General features: G+C 35.3%; 2 protein-coding genes across 7 annotated transcripts; both read left to right on the top strand.

The window, feature by feature from the left end:
• Positions 1 to 6,673: 6,673 nt before the first annotated feature.
• LOC117904232 lies at positions 6,674 to 10,785 on the top strand. Of its 4 annotated transcripts, none has more exons than XM_034816745.1 (6): positions 6,674 to 7,067; positions 7,390 to 7,635; positions 8,126 to 8,207; positions 8,342 to 8,556; positions 8,671 to 8,787; positions 10,400 to 10,785. In XM_034816745.1, exons 1-6 carry the CDS (start codon positions 6,703 to 6,705, stop codon positions 10,470 to 10,472), a joined length of 1,098 nt encoding a protein of 365 aa, XP_034672636.1. In that variant the 5' UTR covers positions 6,674 to 6,702; the 3' UTR covers positions 10,473 to 10,785. The 4 variants fall into 4 exon arrangements, with proteins under 4 accessions (XP_034672636.1, XP_034672639.1, XP_034672638.1 ...); XM_034816748.1 differs by having other exon boundaries at positions 6,675 to 7,067; positions 8,671 to 8,783; positions 10,421 to 10,785; XM_034816747.1 differs by having other exon boundaries at positions 6,675 to 7,067; positions 8,671 to 8,783.
• Positions 10,786 to 12,103: 1,318 nt separating this feature from the next.
• On the top strand, positions 12,104 to 19,759 carry LOC117904697 (E3 ubiquitin-protein ligase SIS3). Of its 3 annotated transcripts, none has more exons than XM_034817443.1 (10): positions 12,104 to 12,379; positions 12,578 to 12,616; positions 13,085 to 13,151; positions 13,264 to 13,337; positions 16,070 to 16,208; positions 16,321 to 16,413; positions 16,618 to 16,668; positions 17,480 to 17,614; positions 18,030 to 18,143; positions 19,206 to 19,759. In XM_034817443.1, the coding sequence occupies exons 1-10, from the start codon at positions 12,351 to 12,353 to the stop codon at positions 19,608 to 19,610; spliced, it is 1,146 nt and encodes a 381-aa protein (XP_034673334.1). In that variant the 5' UTR covers positions 12,104 to 12,350; the 3' UTR covers positions 19,611 to 19,759. The 3 variants fall into 3 exon arrangements, with proteins under 3 accessions (XP_034673334.1, XP_034673333.1, XP_034673335.1); XM_034817442.1 differs by having other exon boundaries at positions 12,109 to 12,379; positions 16,618 to 16,683; positions 17,495 to 17,614; XM_034817444.1 differs by lacking the exons at positions 12,578 to 12,616; positions 13,085 to 13,151; positions 13,264 to 13,337 and having other exon boundaries at positions 12,109 to 12,379; positions 16,618 to 16,683; positions 17,495 to 17,614.

Below are 19,759 nucleotides of genomic sequence, written 5' to 3'. Positions count from 1 at the left end.
GAGCACTCTTGATGACAGTCACTGCAGCCACTTTTGGAGTACTTCCTGGAGTCCAAATTATGCATACAATATGTCATTTGAAAGCTTAGGAAGTCAACAATCCAATGCTTCAAACCGTGTGCAATTTGGATTTGAAATGAGGAAGTTACAGCCTTCGGAAGACAACTGCTCCAAGCTGAAGGAAGGAAGGCTTCAGAAAAGTGCTGCGAAATCACCATTTTTGTTGCAAAGTGATTTCGCAGCCTTTTTGCACAGTGCTATGGAGTTCCCCTGAAGCTTCACGCCGCGATGGAAGCCAAGCACCACAAGATGGAAGTCAACTTTGTGAAGGTGTTGAAGCAGCTGGTTGCTATGAAGAAATTTCGCAACCCTTCTTGTGCACCTGCGAAATTTCGTAGACCTCACTTTTCTCCTGCGAAGTGGTCCTGAGTACTTCCCGATATTTGTAACCGACACTTGGAGATATTTTTCATTAGATTTTTGTTGCCTAAATGCCTAAATTCTCCTTGTAGGTCACCAATGATAGATTTCCTTAGCTTTTAAGTTAGGAATTTGGCAAAATATCATGTAATAGCTGTAATTGTATTTTTGGTTTTAAAGAGAGCCCGAGGAGCCTATTCTGAGGGTGTTCTGGTTGTTGAACCTTTTGTAAGTTTCAAAAGAAAGAAATACAGAGAGCTTTAGCTCTTTTCTACCTTACCTTCTCACTTTGTATTTTAATATTTTTACCAAGTTATGCACTCTCTGAGGAGCTTTCCTCAGAGAATGAGTAGCTAAGCTTTTTAGTTCCTTGGAGTTAAGGTTGCCGGGAAAGGTTCCAAGTGCTTCAATCAGAAGCTTTGTGGTTTCAGCTATGAATGAAGAGTACGTGTGTCCCGTGAATGGTTTCTAATGTTTTTAGTTAACTTAAAACACCTTGGAGTCACCTGGGCCAACACTTGGTAAGGCAAGTGATCTCTAACCATGGAGATGCACTAGTTTACCCCTTGCGAGCCTTTGGTAGGTGACTTGAAGGTAGGATTTTCTAGAATAGCCAACACTTGGTAAGCTTTTGGACTCTTAGGAGACATCCATTAGTTACCTCTTGCGAGCTTTTGACGGGTAATCCAAGGTTAAAGATCACCTTGAATGGTAAAGGCTAATGAGAGGCTCAAACCATTGCAAGTTGCATCAGTGAGAGAATTAAAGCTGAAATCCAATTAAGGGATGCATTTGGGCAGCACCTGTTAGAGAATTGACTTTAAGTTAATTCTCTAATATGAGGAATTGAACCAAGTGACCGGAGCTATGCTTTTGCATGAGGAACCTCCCCTGTATACCTGAATCTCCAAGGAATGCTTTTCTTCTTAATTAATTTTCATCACTTGTTGTGTTGTTAATCTAAGTCCAAATCTTTCTCAACCAAAGTTTATGTTTTATTTCTTAAGCTAATCTTGAAATGAAACAGCACCAATTCACTTTGAATTGGTATCATTTTCAACTTGAGTACCCTTCCCAGTGGAACGATCCTAGAGCCACTATGCTATAGTAGCTTTGTATTTGCTACCCTAGTTCATGGTGTTATAGGTTATAAATATTGTTGATTACTCTCGCCATCAAGGAGCACCAGCTGGACATGAACCAGCTGAGACACCAATTAGGCATGAATCAGTGAACAGGAAAAAAACGAGTAGCGGCTTGTTGAAGAAGATAGAAACAGAGAAAAAAAAAAAGAAAGGAAAAATGAAGGAAAGAAAGAAACGATCCAGAGGACTGCACGGAAGGGGGACGGGGAGGAGTTTTGGGGGGAATCAAAGGAAAAAGAAAGGAAAGAAAATGAGGGAGACCAGGTAGAAGGAGCTTCCTCAGGCGTGGTAAGTTTCCCTTTCTCATTGCCCGCTTCACCATTTGAAGATATACACATGATATTTCGTTGTTTGCTGTGGATATCAATGGTCACAGGTTTGGTTTTGGGTTGAACCCTTCTGTATGCATGCTATGCTCTGTTCTCGTTTTTTTTATTTTCTATTTGGTACCCATCTCCGTTCATGTATGGCCGTTGTCATTCTCGTGTTCCTTGTTCCAGTTCCCATGCATGCCTTCATCCTCATGCTCCATTGGTGCACCTCATTGTCCATCTTTGGGATCTCATGGGTCTCTCACGTCACAAGCCCCCACTACCACCTTTTCTCTCACTTCCATTTCCTGTCAAACACCTCCTTGCCTATGCGTTCCCAGTGGTCTCCTCGTCGTCGCTGGTCGGCTCAATCCCGAGGTTGTTGGCTGGAATCCCAATGTCGTCGTCGTTGGAGGTCCGCTGTCGGAGTGCTAGCCGGAGATGGCAGCGGGATCATCCTCGGAGGAGTGGAGCCCGGATGACTGCTAGCTCCGTGGTGGCGTCGCGCCTCTGTGTCCGCTCGGAGAAGCCCCGTCTTCCATTGGATATCACCGACCGGCGCGCCGCCAAAGCGAAGGATGACCTCCCCACTGGCGTCGCCGTCGACAACAGCCAGATGCGGGAGCCCCCCCCCCCGCGCGAGTGCGCCAGGAAGGCTCGTCGCGGACAGCCTGCCGTTTCCTCAGTCGCCGCCGCCGCTTCCTCAGTTGTTGTCGTTTGTTTTGTCACCACGCGCCGCCGCCGCGAAGAGAGGGCGTGACGGAGTTGCAGCCAGGCGAGGCGAGCTGGTGAAGAAGATGACTCCCTGGACCCCCATGCTAGCCTTGGACTTGGGCTTGCTTTTAGAGCCAAGCTCAAACTCATGATCCAATTCCCCCTTTGGATTGCCCATGGTATTTTGGGCTTGTTTTCTTGGAGCCCAGCTGTTTCAATGAATTGACATGGGCCTGGGCTTGTAGATTGGGTTTATGAGGGAGATGGAACCCAAGCCCATTTAAGACCTTATTATCCTTGTTGTTATTATTACTTTAATTCTTGTTATTTTTTTATTAACCCAATTTTTAGAATATTATTGTTATTATTGCTAATTCATCTTTCAAAATCTTATCATTATTATTACTATCCTTATTAATTCAACTTTCAAAATCCATATTCTAGTGATTTAATATCATTATTATTATTATTAATTCAACTTTTAAAGCATTATTATTATTATTGATATTATTATAGTTAAAGAATATTATTATTATTATTGTTGGAGAATATTATTATTATTATAATTATTATTAGCGGATATTATCTTTATTAGTCATTATTATTGCTATTATTATTATCAATTGTTATTATTATTACCATTGTTATTATTATTATTTATCCAATTTTTCAAATTTTATTATTATTATTATTATTATTATTGTTAATTCAACTTTTTCAAAATCCTATTATTATTATTATCACCATGGTCATTATTATCATTAATTCAATTTCTCGAACCTTATTATTGTTATTATTATTATTATTATCATTTCTATTATTGTTATTATTATTGTTATTATTATTGGTTATCATTGTTACTATTATTATTATTGTTATTATCGTTGTTCTTATTTATCTTATTATTATTATCATCATAATCGGGTCGACTTTCAAAATCTTATTCTTATTTTTATTAATCCAACCTTTTAAAATCTTATCCTTAATCTTATTATTATTATTATTATTATTAATTCCCCTTTCAAAATCTCATTCTTATTTTTATTAATCAAACCTTTTAAAATCTTATCATTAATCTTATTATTATTATTATTAATTCCCCTTTCAAAATCTCATTCTTATTTTTATTAATCCAACCTTTTAAAATCTTATCATTAATCTTATTATTATTATTATTATTAATTCCCCTTTCAAAATCTCATTCTCATTTTTATTAATCAAACCTTTTAAAATCTTATCATTAATCTTATTATTATTATTATTAATTCCCCTTTCAAAATCTCATTCTTATTTTTATTAATCCAACCTTTTAAAATCTTATCATTAATCTTATTATTATTATTATTATTATTAATTCCCCTTTCAAAATCTCATTCTCATTTTTATTAATCCAACCTTTTAAAATCTTATCATTAATCTTATTATTATTATTATTATTATTATTATTAACTCCTTTTCAAAACCCATCTTAAAGGCCCGGAGCCTAAAAACCCCTTCTAAAAAAAAAACCTCCTAAGCCCATTTCCAAACCTCAACCCATTTTTGAAGCCTAAGGCCCATTCCCTAACTTCCTTCTAACCCTTTTTCAAAAGCCCAAGGCCCATTTCCAACCTTTATCCATTTTCAAAGCCTATTGTTATTATTATTAATGTTATTACCATTATTATTATTATTGTTAATCAAACTTTATTATTATTGTATTTATTATTATTACTAATTCAATTTTTTTAAAATCTTATTATTATCATTATTTTTAATTCAACTTTCATAATCCCATTGTTATTATTACTATTATTATTATTATCACCATTATCAATTCAACTTTTAAAATCTTATTATTATTATTACCATTATCAATTCAACTTTTAAAATCTTATTATTATTATTATTATCATTATTAAAAATCTATACTATAGCCGTTCAATTTCTTAAAGTTCATTTCTTATTATTGCTATTATTATTATTATTATTATCATTGTCCTTGTTATTAGTATTATTATTAAAAATCTATACTCTCTCTCCATTCAATTTCCTAATAATATTATTATTATATTTATTATTGTTATTATTAAAAATCTGTATCCTCACCATTTAATTTCCTAAAGTTCATTTCTTATTATTATTAAAAATCTATATTCTATCATTTCAATTTCCTGAAGTTTATTTATTGTTATTATTATCACAATTAATATTATTGTTATTATTACTATTATTAAGAATCTATATTCTCGCAGTTCAATTTCCCGAAGTTCACTCCTTGTTATTATTATTATTACAAATTCAATTTTCAAAATCCATACCCTTGTAGTTTAATTCCCTAAAGTTCACTTCTTATTTTCTCTGGCAAATTTCATTTTAATTATCGAAGCTCTAATATTTTAAATTTAATTCCCAAGACTCCAATTTTCCAATAAGCTCCAAGAATCCAATTTTCACTCGAATAGCTTTAATTCCATTTCGATTCCTAAATAATCATCTGTTCTTCTTGATTTTACATAAGCAATAGTGAATTCTTCTTAATCCTAAAACATGGAATTTGCGAGACTAGTCCATGAGTAATAAATTGGGCTTTGGAGGGGGCCCTATGTTCGATCTCTTTCGATTTGTCAACCGTGTGCTTAGTGTATTTTGCTTGAGCTTCGCTTTGCGCTCCGATATGCATGAGCTATATTTTGTGTTCATTAATTGTGCGCTGATCCTGTTTCTTGATAGCGCATTATGACTTGTGGCCGAGGTACGCATCCATTCCCATCCTAGTCAATCTCTATTGTGTGTTTTGATTCTCATATTGTGCATGATTTAGGTGGGTATCCATTGACTTTCTCGTTGATTGCCACGTCAGTTTCATTGTATTAGTAGAGACCCGACTTTAGGGACTTAGAGGGGTGCTATGGTCTTCATCGTACCTTCCCGATAAGTAACCTGACCCCCGAACCCGATCCGGTTTTTCACAGACCACCTTTTCCGAAATTAGGAGTCACACTTAGGGTTTTTCTTTCTTATTTTGTTTACCCTTTTAAAAATAAAACAAAAATAAGTGGCGACTCCAAGTCATTTTTAATCAATAAAAATCATTTTTCAAACAAAATCGAGCTCGCCATCGAGTGGGAAACGCATGAGCCGAAATGCGGGGTCCACAATCTTCGGTAGAATTCACGAGTGCAAGAATATGAATACTGGAATGAAAAGAAAGTGTGAATAGTGAGTGGAATAAAGTGAACTCTACCGAAGAATATGTTTCTAGTTTTATGACATGATTAATTTTATATCTCAACACTACATTTTAAAATTTATTTCATAAAAACTAATGATAGCTTTGAAAAAGAGAAAAAAAGAAGAAGAAGTTAAAAGACATGTTTAATAACCGTTTTTGAGAACAGTTTTTCGTTCTTCATGACAAACAAATAAAAAAGGACATTTGGTAATAATAACTATATTCTATTTTAGTTGTTTTTTTTTATTATTTTCACTCATTTTATAAGGACTATTTTAGAAAATAATTATACAAGTATGTTGAATGATTAAAAATAAAGCATGCGATATAAAAATTATTTTAAAAATATATTTTAAAATATTAAAAATAAGTTAAAAACATTTTACCTTATAAACATCATAAAGACAATTTAAAAAAATTATTCTCATAAATTATTTTTCAAAACTTTTTTAAAAAACAATTAGCAAATAGAGCCTAGAGCTTTGTTAATTTCCAAAACCAAGATAAATACAATGGGAAGTGTGCACCCATATTTAGCCTTATCAAACACTTGAAAGTATTACTTTAACATTTAAACCCTGGTTGCACCATTTTAAGTTCTGCTTATGCATTGCAACCCATAAAATATTTTACGGGAGTCGATTTTCAGCGTGATTATGGATCTGAACAGAGCCGAATCGAAATTCTTAGATTGAGAAGCATTTGACCAAATTTTACAAAAGTTGCATGCATTTATATTAAGAATCATATGAAAAGTATCCAACGTTTCTAAGTTATATATACCAGTAATCTAGTCACCATCATTTTTAGACCATGTACGTATCTGTTGGACTTGTAAACTGAAAAAGCTGTGGTTTAAATTAATTCATTGGAAAACCCCCCTCCACCATCTTCTACCATGTTGCATATCGAATTCAACAGCGCTCTGCTCTTCCACAGAAAGCACACAAACCCACAACAGATTTCAAGAATTCAGTTATCCTCGAATGGTTGGCGCCAAAAAAATCATAAAACAGTTGAAGAATTCAAAACCATGGTAATTTCTTCAAACCCATTAGCCCCAGAACTCCACATTTCCTCCCATCAACAACCCTACCCTTCTATTCCTTTCTCCACAGGCCCCAACAATGTCATCCTACCAATTAACCGCCGCCACCTCCTGGCTTCACTTTCTGTGGCCGTTGCCCCCTTCTTTACTTCTCAACCACCGGATGCAGGTGCTCGCGGCCTCTTCCAGATGCCTCCGGCTCGCCTCACTAATAGGTAATGGGGGCGAACCCCAGAAACTGTTCCTTTTTTGGGGTTTAGTGTCTCTTGGTAGGCTGAGAAAATCAAGGAAAAGAAAAGAAAATGGAAATTTTTTGGTGGTATGGGTTGTGGGGTTTTGATTTTTTCAAGAAACGAGAACATTATATCAGTTATATTCAAGGGTTTTATAACGCAACACTGAGCAATTAAGGTTTAAAATTTTGATTTGTTTTATTGTCCCACATCTTCTCAGCATCCAAACAGCACTATATTATCATTGTTTCTACTATAATTGTTGTTGAGGAATTTTTATTTTCGTGGTTGTTGGTGTGGAAAGGTACTATTTGGTCAGGGCTGGGGAATCGGAATTTGAAAGCATGGGGATAATTAACACGAATCCAGTTGCCAAGACCTCAGTGGATAGTGGGTTGTCGGAGAGAGGGAAGAAGCAGACAGTGAGGGCAGCTTTTGAATTGAAGGCCATGAAGGCTTGTGAAGGGAGCTGCTGGATATGGCCTTCTATTACCCAGAGAGCTTACCAGGCCGCAGAGATCATTGCTTCCGTAAACGGGGTCACCCGGAGGTGTGTGAATCTATATTGAATTGAACAAAAAAAGATGAGGGTTTTGGAGCTTATGTGTTTGGATATGAAACTATCGAGGTAGATAGTTCATTTGGGTGTGGCAGAAATGCAGTTGTCTGGGAGAAATCATGATTTTGGATCTTCCTTGTAACACTAATTGTCCCCAAGAAAGCAAAATCTCCATTCAATTGAGCCTAGTATTTATTTGGCTTATTTGAGTTGAGATTTTATCTTTGGGAATTAGAAAAAAAAAAAAGAAGAAAGGAAAATGTAAGACGAAATCATCTTTCTTGTTTTTTTATTTCTGTTTCCCTAGCAGCTAAATGGGGGCTGTGAATTTGAACTATTTCCTTGCTTAGTTTTTTATATTCAAGTTCTAATTTTAAGAGTAGTTTAGGAGGGTAACAGCATCGCAAGAATACGTCGCCTTAATTCATAACAGTCTATCCTTCAAACTTCTAACTTTGTTTGCTGTGTTCACTGGTTGCAGTTTCATAGTTCCAGAGTACAGCTTTCTGGATGCCCGTGGACTGGGAGCTTTTGAAGGCAAGAACTTGGAATCTGTTTCTGAAGTAAGATTTCCATCCTATCCTTTTGTAGGCATGTTGTGAAAATACATGGTTTATTAATATGGATTAGTTGTGTTTATATCCTTAAAATTCAGTATCCTTAACATTCCCTACTTGCTTGCATGAACATGCCTCAGGTGTATGCATCTGATAGTATTTCCCCGAGCATCAAGCCACCTCCAATTAATGATGGAACCCCAAATGAGAGTGTTGAAGATGTGTTTGTTCGTGTGACACAGCTGATGTCAATTCTTGAAACTCAGTACTCTGGGGACACGGTCATCATCGTCTCACCAGATTCTGACAACTTAACAGTCCTTCAAGCTGGTTTAGTTGGGCTTGATTTTCGAAGGTATGCGGGACCATAAAGAATGAATTAGTCTTCAAACATTTCAAGTTAGTTACCATGATATAGAACACAATAAACTTTTCTTTTGGTAATTTTACTTTGGTTTTTTTTTCACAGGCATAGGGATCTTTCTTTTGGTCCTGGTGAAGTCAGATTTGTCGACATCAATAGTATACCTACTTACAAGCAACCTGCATCTGCTGTATATAAGTGTCTAAATCCACCAAGCTGTAGGTGAATCCATTTTCTTCTTGAATTTAATGTATACCCTGAATTAGCCTCTAATTAATATTCGCATGGGGCATCTTCTTGATTGTACAGCAGTGGGTTCATTCCATCTAATCAGTAAGATTACTTCCTATGCTGGGAAGGAAGGAGCATCCTGTATATGTATGCATGTGGGACTTGTACCTAGCGGATGACTCCTCAAGAGAGTTTAAGAATACAATTTACCAAACCTTGAGAAGGAGCTAGACTTGTGTTATTATTTTGGCAGCAGAACTTCTCTAGATGTCTCATTTGGAAAGCCTCCATTTCAGAACAAACTTGAGGTCATGGATTTGGTAGCTTTAGGCTGTGGCTTCTTACCTGGGAGGAACTGGACATTCTACCTAGGCTCAGTGTGCCACTAGGTGATGGGGGAATTGCTCTCTAGGATCATATGAAGAGCATGAGTTTTAATAGATATTGGAAGGTGCCTTTTGGTTTGGGCTAGGGAGCCCAAAATTGAAAGCTTAATGTTCAATGCCAACCTGAGTTGCCAGTGGGTTTTCAGAAAAAGGGAACAAGCAGATGTTTACTGTGGCTTTTACATTGTAAGGTAATTGGTTAGGAAGGGAGAGTGCTAACATGGACACAATTGAAGGTGGGCAATTTTTACCTAATCAAAAGTTTAGGGTTTTCAATTTGGAGTTTTGGATTTCATGTTCTGTGGCATGAAATGGATTTTAGTGCTCTGTTTAGCTGCTGATAGGAAAACAAAATAAGTTAAAATTTTGAATCTTCTAGAGTTCATCATGTAGATAAAACAAAACCTTTCCCCTCCACCAACCTCAATAGAAAAGGTGGGTTCTTGAATCGATTTCTTCATTCTTGGAAGCTCTTATGTCAACTTTGACCATCTCATTTAAAAATCTGTTAGTGCCCAATAAGAGTAGGTCAAACCTTCTATGATATTCGCACACACCTCATGGGCCTGTTCTAAGGGTCAGCATTTGGATGACTGATATTAGGATTTAACTGACATTGTTGCATCCCAACAGAAACAAAACAGCATAAACCATCAGGCCTCAGAGGCTAAATCAACCTTTGTTTTCTTGTCTCTGCTACCCCTTTAAAGGGAAAATTTTTACTCGTTAGTTCAAAGCTTATTTTTTGGAATTTCTAGAGCTATTCTAACCTGGAAAGCAATCAGGGACGACAATGGTATTGCAAGTGTCTATGCAAGCAGTTCCCAGCTTGGCTTGCTGTGATTTATATCTATGTATGCATCCAACCAGCTATTTCTCTAAGGATCCAGGCACTTCACTTTGATGACAGAGCCCCCATGACTATTGGCACTAGTGTACCAAGACAATCCAGCTCTGACGTAGCATGCTCTGTTACTGCTATCCAACAAAGAAACTTTACTGAATAGTGCTTTCCACACTGCATTAGCCCATTACCAGCGTCAGATTAGGACATTGTATTGACCTTCATGGGTTTAAAGAAATCCATACATACTTTATATATAATATCAAACACATCTATATGCCTTGCAAATACTCAAATACGTGTCAAGATAATACTCTAACATGACAGATATCTCTAGGCCATGCATCAGCTAATCGGATTACTGGAGCCCCAGTGGCCACTTTTTTTTTTTTAGGTCAGCTGTGGAAGTATGTGTTGGCGTAGCATCAGAGGGCCAGCAAAGCTGACGGAATGTCCAAGGTCGGCAGATATAGATTGGGTGTCTTACATCATATGTTTTTATATTCTTATTGTTGAACTATCTAGATATATATGCCCTTTGCAGCTTCCAAAGTACTCTTGGAGGTAGTTTAGTTTAAGCCAACCCCCTTTTGAATGTGTGCTCTCTGAATAATAGTGTCGGGATAGGATCCGCATCCATCCAAGTATAAATTCATTTTCGGTCCACGTATATGACGGACAAAGGGCTATCTGGACCGTATCTATATTCATTGCGTAAAGTAATAAAGTGCGTAAAGTAATAAATGTTCTGAACCATTACGATAAAAGCGATCATGAACATAAACGTTTGACTTTACGTCCAAGAGTTGTTTTTCGTGTAGTCAATTATTAGTATTTAAAGCATTAAAAAAGTACATGAAATGTTGTAACTTTGTCAAAATAAATAGTTATTAAACATTAAATTCGAATATGACAAAAGTTTCTTAAAAAAGTCATAACTCGTTTCTTCCAAAAACTAACTTCAATTTTTTTTTAAAAAAAACTAACTTAAGTTTCGAAAGAATTTGCCTAGAAAACAATCTGAACACACCTTATTTTAAGTATACTCACCTTTCACTCATAGGAAGCTAGTAAAAAATGATATTGTTAAGCATGCACGAGCACTAGTTACAATCTTACTCACCAATATGCTAATTAAATAGAAAATTTCAATAACACAACCTTACTATCAATAATATGCTAATTAAACAAAAAAAATTTCAATAACAGAGCCTTACTATCAATGGGATTTAATTTTCATATTTATTTAAGGTTTTGTCTTTGATGGCCTTTTCAAATATCAATAATGGTACTTAAAAATCAAACCTAATTTGGAATAATCTTTCAATACAACTCTAGAGTGTACATTCATAGTTTAATTTTTTTTATTCAATTAATTCTTTTATAAAATATTAAAATATAATTATTTTAATTTTGATATCTAGATTTTTTATTATAGAGTAAATATATGCACAGAGTTACATGAAGTTATAATATTATTTTAAACACAAATACCTAAAAATGCTTAAAATTTTAAAATTTTTGTTTTATTTGTTTTTATTAAATTATTTTTTTTTATAAAATAATAAAAAATTATATATAATATTAACTTTATTACCTAGTGATCCACATAGCATTTTTCTTTTCTTTTAAGATACTGATTTATTTTTATGCACAAATGTCTTGTTTTATAAAAGTCAATAGGCAATTAGACATCCCACTGAATTTATTTATCTTAAATCAATCACCAATTTTCAAAATGATACACCTTTGTGTAAATTAATGATAAATTGCTTCTTATCTGGTAGTATTGCATGGAGATGTACATTGAAAAATCGTCCGGTAATTTTAAAAAATAAAAAGTTTCATGAAATGTCCCCCAGGTCAGCGAACCTAATTCCAACACGTCAGCAATGTCCTACGTGTCACCCACTTGCGTCCGTACAATGTCCGGGCAGACAAAAGCTGAGCCACACACGAACCCCGTGTGCGCCTTTTACAGCAAATTGGGCCCCGACCTCTGCACCTCTTCGTATCGTACCCAAGCCATTTTCCGTCACGTATAAGCCAACCCTTGTCTTAACGTCGTCAAGTAACGGCACCTCCTCCGTCTACACTCCGTTTAAGCCTCTGTCACCGCTCTTCACTCTCCCCACAGTTCTCCGTCTCTCGCTCTCTCTACTTTCTCTCCCTAACTCAACTGTTACATTTCTCGCACTGTCACAATCGAGATTTTGTAAAAAAAAGATTCGCGGACGATTCGGTTCTCTGAATCAAGCATTTGTTTCATGAAATGAGGATTAGATCTTGGGCACAGTCTAGGGTTTCGGAATAGTCCCTGCTCAATGGCTATCCGAGGAGTAGATTTCAAGTGGTGAGTTTTATTTTTTATATCCCTTTCCGTTTGTTTGTTGAGAAAGCGTGGGAAAACGAGAAGAAAAATTGAGTACTGACTTCTTGTGAGATTTTAAATTTTAAATTTTTTTGGTTGTTCCTGTAATTTTTCTGAAACCAGACGGTTGATTAGTGTGCCGAAATTTGAGGTAGTATCATTCCGTTTTGGTTCTTGCAGGTATGATGGGTTTTTCTTGTCGATGCTCGCTACTAGTGTGTATCCTTTGATAGTCATTTCCGAGGGTCTCGTTCACATATATATATTTTTTAAATTCTTTCAATTAGGTTTGATGACTCTGAATTGGGCACCAATTTGTTGCTTATTCTCAGTTTTTGTTAACATTTGTGTACGTTTTCGTAAGCCCATTGCTATAGAATATTTTAGGTCTTGAATTTTTTTGCCTCTATTGTGATTTGACATTAGGATCTCCTTTTACAATCTGTTCGTTTTACGAGAAAATGGAGGAAATGAAAAGAGTATAAGCGTTTCTAATATCCTGCTCTGCTGTCATTTTAGTTCAACAAAAATGGAAAATCTCAGAGAGAGCCAAATATTTGCATAGGCTAGGGTAGGGGGAGGGTTTTTCCCTCAGCTAGTGTAGTTTCTTTTGTTTTCCTAAATTTTCTTAACAACCACAGGAGGAATGAATATTTATGTATATTCTTTAACAATATTAACTATTAGAATAATTGTAGCAATCAATTGGAAGCGATACGATCTATGTACATATCCGTTGCATATATGGATCATGGTATGTTTCGATTCTGAATTTTAAGGATTGGAAAGTGATTTAATATTTATTTGTACTTCAGCTTGTTGAAAAAAAAAAAAAATTTCTTGTTCACATCTTGTTGTTGGTCCAGGTTGACTATACCACTGTGTTTGTTTTTCGGCTCTTGATGTTTGTAGATAATGGGCTTGCTGCTGGAATGGGTTTGTAAGGCCTCCTATCTTATTCCATTGAGCTTACTATTAAACATGAGATGAATATGTTATTCTGGTTTAGAGTTCATCACTCTCAGCTTCTACTTTCATGAAAAAAAGAGTCAGCCTTTGTTAACTATGTTGAGTAAACATAAATAATTAAGTTGTCAACTTTCTATACACTCGTGGTATTTTTTTTTTTTTTTGATAGGCAATACAGAAGAAAACATATATGAATAAGAAAAGCACCTGAATCAAATGTGCGACAAAGTACATGCAAAGCATATGTATGTCACCCAAATACAAACAGAAGGAGAAGGAAAAGAACAAAAAACAAACCCCCTCGCCCGTTGTCCTTACTTTGAACTGATCTAGTCTACAAAGCCGATCATGGTCATGGGAACTTCATCTATATACAATCTAACCCATTCCAAAAAAGTATTCATAAAAGAGAGTTTAATTGCTTGTTGTGTTTGCTCAGAATCTTCAAAGGCTCTTCTGTTTGTTTCCTTTCATAGCTTCCAGGACAGACACACAGGAGCAGTACTCTTAACTTTTTTCTGCTTCTTACCCACGATTTGCCAGATTAACAGAGTTCCTCTAACTGTTGAATGCATCACCCAAACCATGTATATACTTGTGGGGTGTGCGTGTGTGTATCAATAGTTATTGTTGGAAGGACATGAAATTCACATTTGTTGAACAATCCTTATACTGGAATGAGCTGCAAGCGAGTGATATGACAATCTAAATGATGGACTGTTCCACTTGAATCTATCCTCAATGCCACACTGCTTTAATCCTAATATCTAACAGTGATATTCCTGTAATTTGTGTTGTCTACTCATCTTTCTTTTTTATGTGCTTATTTCTATTAATGTAATAATGGAAATTGGAGACTATTGGTGTATTACTTAACATTGTCCCAAAGAAACCCAGAAATTTGGGCTATGTGGCTGAATTGACTTCATTTTATTATAAGAACTATGAACCAATCAGTACCTTTTTAGTTATAAAATGAATGTTGTTCTTTGGAAAAAAAAAAAGAAGAAGAAAAAAGGCAGGTCAGTAAGAACTGTGAACCAATCAGTACCTTTTTAGTTATAAAATTAATGTTTTACTTTGAAAGAAAAAAGAAAAAAGAAAAATGAAAAAAGGCATCCTGACCTGTAGGTGGAGTAAAGACTGCCTCCCCCTTATTTTGAACACTTGGGTCCTACTGCCTCAATGCACATAGCAGCAACCATCTGGAACCAGTCATCATTTTTGATGTTGGCTTTTCTTGATTTTTCACATGTATTTTTTCTCTCATCTGCAACCATAGATGGTATGAATACAGCGCCCCACCCGGGCCACCCCCTTCTTCTTCCTTCCCACTAAGTAGCCATGGTACTTTAGGAAATGTATCAAGCCTTTAACTAACAGGGTGTATGCCACTTTTGCCTGTGCTGTGTGGAAAATAATGTTGCAGAGGACCATGTGTTCAATAGAGAGAGACCTTCTGGTGTATGACATCTTGTACAGACCTAAGTTTGTGAGAACAATGAACGGGCTTTAGCACTTGAGATTTGGCCCAAGTGGTAAAGGGTTGAGGAGGGATGTTCTAGGTTCAAGTCCCAATGGGGACAAAAATATACCTATCAAAAGATTAAAAAAAAAAAAAAAACAAAAACAAAAACAATGAGTGGGTTCCATTTAATATCACCTAGTGGAGTTGCAGATTCCTTATATTAATGAAATCAAATAATCTAAAATCTTGTGGTTGTAAGGACTTCCACATATCTGGGAGTGTTTCTGATGAAGTCATGGCCTCCTTTTTAAGGTAGAACAATATTTGATTACTGAAGCTTATTGATCCAATCACTATGGTTACAGGGGAACTATGGTAATTTTGTTAGTATGGGTCCTTGCCATTTTCGTATTGCATCTTCCATTAACTAATGTTGAATGAGTTATTCCACTCTGCATTTTAATGCTTATAAATTCATAGAAAAAAGGAGATTTCTGATGATAAACTAGTCATCATTATATTAAACATGTGGGTTTTCCTATAAAACATTGGTGGAGAGAGTGATTGAACAAAAGTTTATCCAAAGAATAAGATTTTTGGATTTACTCCATGTTAAAATCGCGGGTTTCTTAAGAAGGAAAAGAACAATAGAGAAGACATGCTGCCTATGGTTTATGTTGACTAGAGAAGACAAAGAAAGTATGTGTTGAAGTGCTGGAAAAAAGGCATGTTTGCCTATGATATGACTGAAAAGGACCCCATATGTGCAGAATTTATGTAGCTGACTGGAACAGTTGAGATCAGGCTTTATGGGGTTTATGTTTTATTTGACATCTTTTCAGCTCTGTTTTTTATTCTGGAGGATTTGGTAAATTTTGTCTATCAATTTGGTCCAAGTCCATAAAGCATAAGAGGGGAAAAAAAATGAAATGCCTGGATGTTGCTCAACTGTAAGAGTAATTTGCAAAATGTGAGAGAAGTCATTCTTCTAGAGTCAACTTTGTTCTTCTTAATGAAATGTGAATTAAAATAAAAAAAAATAATTATAATTTCTTTCTTTGCATCTGTTTGATTGTCAATTTAAATGAGGTACATATGTTTTTCCTTAAATCTTTTTCTAGAGTGGCATTATTGGTTTTACTTGTTTCTTTGCTTTGTTCTTGAAGGGTGTTTGGTATAATCCTGAATTGCAAATGACGGATTGTTCTTTATTTTTCAATTTTATTTGCTTTTAGGGATTTTGGGTGGCAGCAGAGATATGCTCGCTTTTGTGGAAGAATAGTGGTTCTTTCCATTCTTTCTTTGCTACTTTATCCCTTTCTTTGGGCTTGGACTGTAATTGGTACTCTGTGGTTCACTAGGGCAAGAGACTGTGTAAGTTCTTCCTCGCATGTTTTTCTTGAGTGGCCATTGTTATTAATATTATTTGCATTTACCTATCAAAAAAGGGAAAAAAGATGGATGTAATGTGTTGGAATGCATACAGTTACCTGAAGAAGGTCAGAAATGGGGTTTCCTTATTTGGTTGCTTTTCAGCTATTGTGGACTCCTTTGCATTGCTTGCATGTCCATGGGGAAGGTTAGTTGGTGTTTTCTAGTCTTCCTGTATGGTATCACTAAATTCAATTCAATTTGCTCTTGGCATGTGAGAGTATTTCACTTCCGTCTCCTATTTAGTGCCATCCTTAATTTGGGCTACCTGCCAGAAATATAGTTCTAAGATGATTTGCTTGTGACAAGTTTTATGCCTTTTCATCTGTGTTTTTTGAACTTTTTTCTCCAGTGGTTTTCACGAAGACAAGCACACTTACTACGTGCTCAACAAGGGATTCCTGTTTCAGAATATGGGGTGAGTTCTAGATTTTCACTGAGCTCTGCAATGCTCGCTGGACCCTGAAGATATTGTTTTATACCATCATTTTCTTAAGGTTTTGGCAATTGATCCTTGGATTAAACATAGGATCCATATTAAGTTTAAAAAATTTGAAGTACTCTAGTTTTATGATTAATATCAAAATAGAGTAATTCTTTTATAATCATGCAAGCAATTCTGGTAGAATGAACATTAAGATATTGAAGAAGATAAAGAAAGAAGTTTGCACCCTTGATGTGTCAAACATTTTGAGTTTAGTCTACTTGTTAGAGTAAGGTCATGATGAAGTAAATATGTTTATACCCATGGCTAATCCTTCTGTAGACATATTGAGAGTTTTTTTACCCACTTAAATTTTGAAAATTTTCTTTTTGTGGTTTGGAAAGAAACTAGGACCATTTTAAGTGAACTCATATCAAGCTTCTTCTTCTTCTTCTTCATGGAAGTGTATCAGTATACATATCCAACAATTAGAGTGGAATAAACTTCTTAGACACCTCTACCTTTTGACTGTCGTTGAAGTGTTCCTTTGGGAAGTAAACCTTTATGTCATAATTATTGAACACTTGGTTCTTGGACTAAATATGAACACATTTTTCTGATATGAAAATCACTTTGATGTATTTCAATATGTTTTGTCTACATTTGAGTATTGACAACACTGCATGAAACTTTTTGTTTTCACTAAAATGGTTCCCAATTGTTTTACATTTTATTTTACATCAGTTTGCTGGTTCTTAAACTAGACATTTGCTGTGAATTTTTCCTTCATGTTTCAGAATATGGGGTTTTGGTGGACATGATCAGGGTACCAGATTGGGCTTTTGAAGCTGCAGGTCAGGAGATGAGAGGCATGGGTCAAGATGCTGCTGCATACCATCCTGGCCTTTACTTGACTCCAACTCAGGTAACTGTGAATATATTAACAGGGCTTAGAACTAGTCCCCCTTCTTTATTTTGGAGTATGTTTTTTTCTTTCCTATGGTTTGGGTATTTGCTCTGCAATATTTGATGTTAGGATCAGTCTGGCCCATGATTTGCAATTCTGTATTTTACTGGCAACTGGTAGCAATTTAAACAAACTCAGTGCTTGGACTGGCACTGCACTAGATATTGACAAGAAATTTGGGAGTGGCAATCCTAGAATGGTTGGATAATGATCAGACACAGGAAGTTAAGAGTCCTCCATACACCATGAATAGACAATGCTAATGGGGCATATGATGCTACTTTCTTTTATGATGGATTATTTACTATTCTCTTTTAGTGGTTAACACTTATCACTCTTATATGACTGGTCTTTTATTTAAATTGGAAAATAGAGGGAAGCAGTGGAGGCTCTTATTCAAGAACTTCCAAAGTTCAGGCTGAAGGCAGTTCCAACTGATTGCAGTGAATGTCCCATCTGCTTAGAAGAGTTCCATGTGGGAAATGAGGTAAAATATTTACCTAATTCATTGTGTAGTCATCTATGATTTACCAAAAAAGAAAATGTGGAATTTGGCAATATTTTTTAAAATAGTTATTGAAAATAGTTCTATGTTGTTTTCAATAATAAAATGAAATGTGGTGGCTATTTGGCAATATTTTTAAAATACGGTTTTTGGAAATAGTTGTAAAAACAATTCGTAGTTGTTTTCAAGAAGAAAATTCTGTTTGAGAACTTCAATTTGAAAACAGTTTTCTTGGCTTATTTTCTATCAAGGTACTACTATGTTATTATGTATAATACAAAAGTTTCCAAAGTATTTTTTATATTTTCAATTATTTTTTCTAACAGTCTACAATGAATCACTCGAGAAAACCTAAATTTATTCTTTAAAATAATCCTATTTTAAAAAACCTGTTTTTAGTTTAAAAAAAATTTGTCAAACCGTGTTTTTTTAACTTGGAAGGCTACTTTCAATTTTTTTATTTTTTCTAAAAAGTTATTTTCAAGAACAAATCCCAAACAAACCATTAAAGTTTATGTACTAATTTCAACTTTAATAGAAGGTTTTATACTGGTTGCAACCCCACACAAATTCTCTTTTGTCCGGGATGCTGGCTGAGCGAGATGCAGCTGCAAAAGTGATGCAGGTGGAGCTATTAAAGGAAGGAAAATTAGTGACACAAGGATATGTTTGGTTCTCGGAAAATTTGAGGGAAAATGTAAGGAAAATAAAATACAAAGGAAAAGTAGAAGGAAATAAGAAGTGAAGAAAAATAAAAAATAGGTTAAAAGTTGATAAATAGTTTTTATTTATCGCTTTAAATTCATTTTATTTATTTTAATTCATCGATATAAAGATTAAATAATTTAATAATATATAAATTTTTAACTAATTTTAATTTTTTTGATATTTTTTGTAAGGTAACCAAACATGAAAAAATTATTTTTTTCCTTAGTATTTTCTAAGTACCAAACATAACAAAAAAGAAAAGAAAAGAAAATCAGACTCAAAACTGCACTATTTTGATGGTATGCCACTACTGCATACTAACTTTTGATGATGCAGGTTCGTGGCCTTCCCTGTGCTCACAATTTCCATGTGGAATGCATTGATGAGTGGCTCCGGTTGAATGTGAAATGTCCTCGTTGCCGCTGCTCGGTCTTCCCAAACCTTGACCTTAGCGCGCTGACCAATTTTCGGGCCGATTCAGAAAGATCATCAGCTAGTGTGGTGACAGCCACTCGTTATGTGAGAGTCCAACCTCCCAGCCAGGGCTATATGTTGAGATTGCAGGGCTTTCTCCGCCCAGTCCGGACAGAAAATGCAGGGGTAGGCAACGATGCAGATAATGCTTTGGAAAATGCTGAGAATGGTGGTCTGCCAGTTGTAACGCATGATGCCACAAACACAGAACCAGCACCTTTTGATAATGGAGTGCTGGTTCATCACTCCACCCCACCTCAAAGTTAAGACTATTTCTTGAATTTTCTCTTACACATTTTATGTTGGCATCTAACTGCATGTACTGAGAGAAGACACCTGATGCTTATACTGGGTTTTCATTGTAATGAAAAGAATTTATTGATATGAAGGATCGTTTTTTTCATTTTTTTGGGCCA

Source organism: Vitis riparia, chromosome 17, assembly GCF_004353265.1.
Source record: "Vitis riparia cultivar Riparia Gloire de Montpellier isolate 1030 chromosome 17, EGFV_Vit.rip_1.0, whole genome shotgun sequence".
In the NCBI taxonomy this organism is placed as follows: Eukaryota; Viridiplantae; Streptophyta; class Magnoliopsida; order Vitales; family Vitaceae; genus Vitis; species Vitis riparia.
This window is presented reverse-complemented; position numbering and strand designations above follow the sequence as displayed.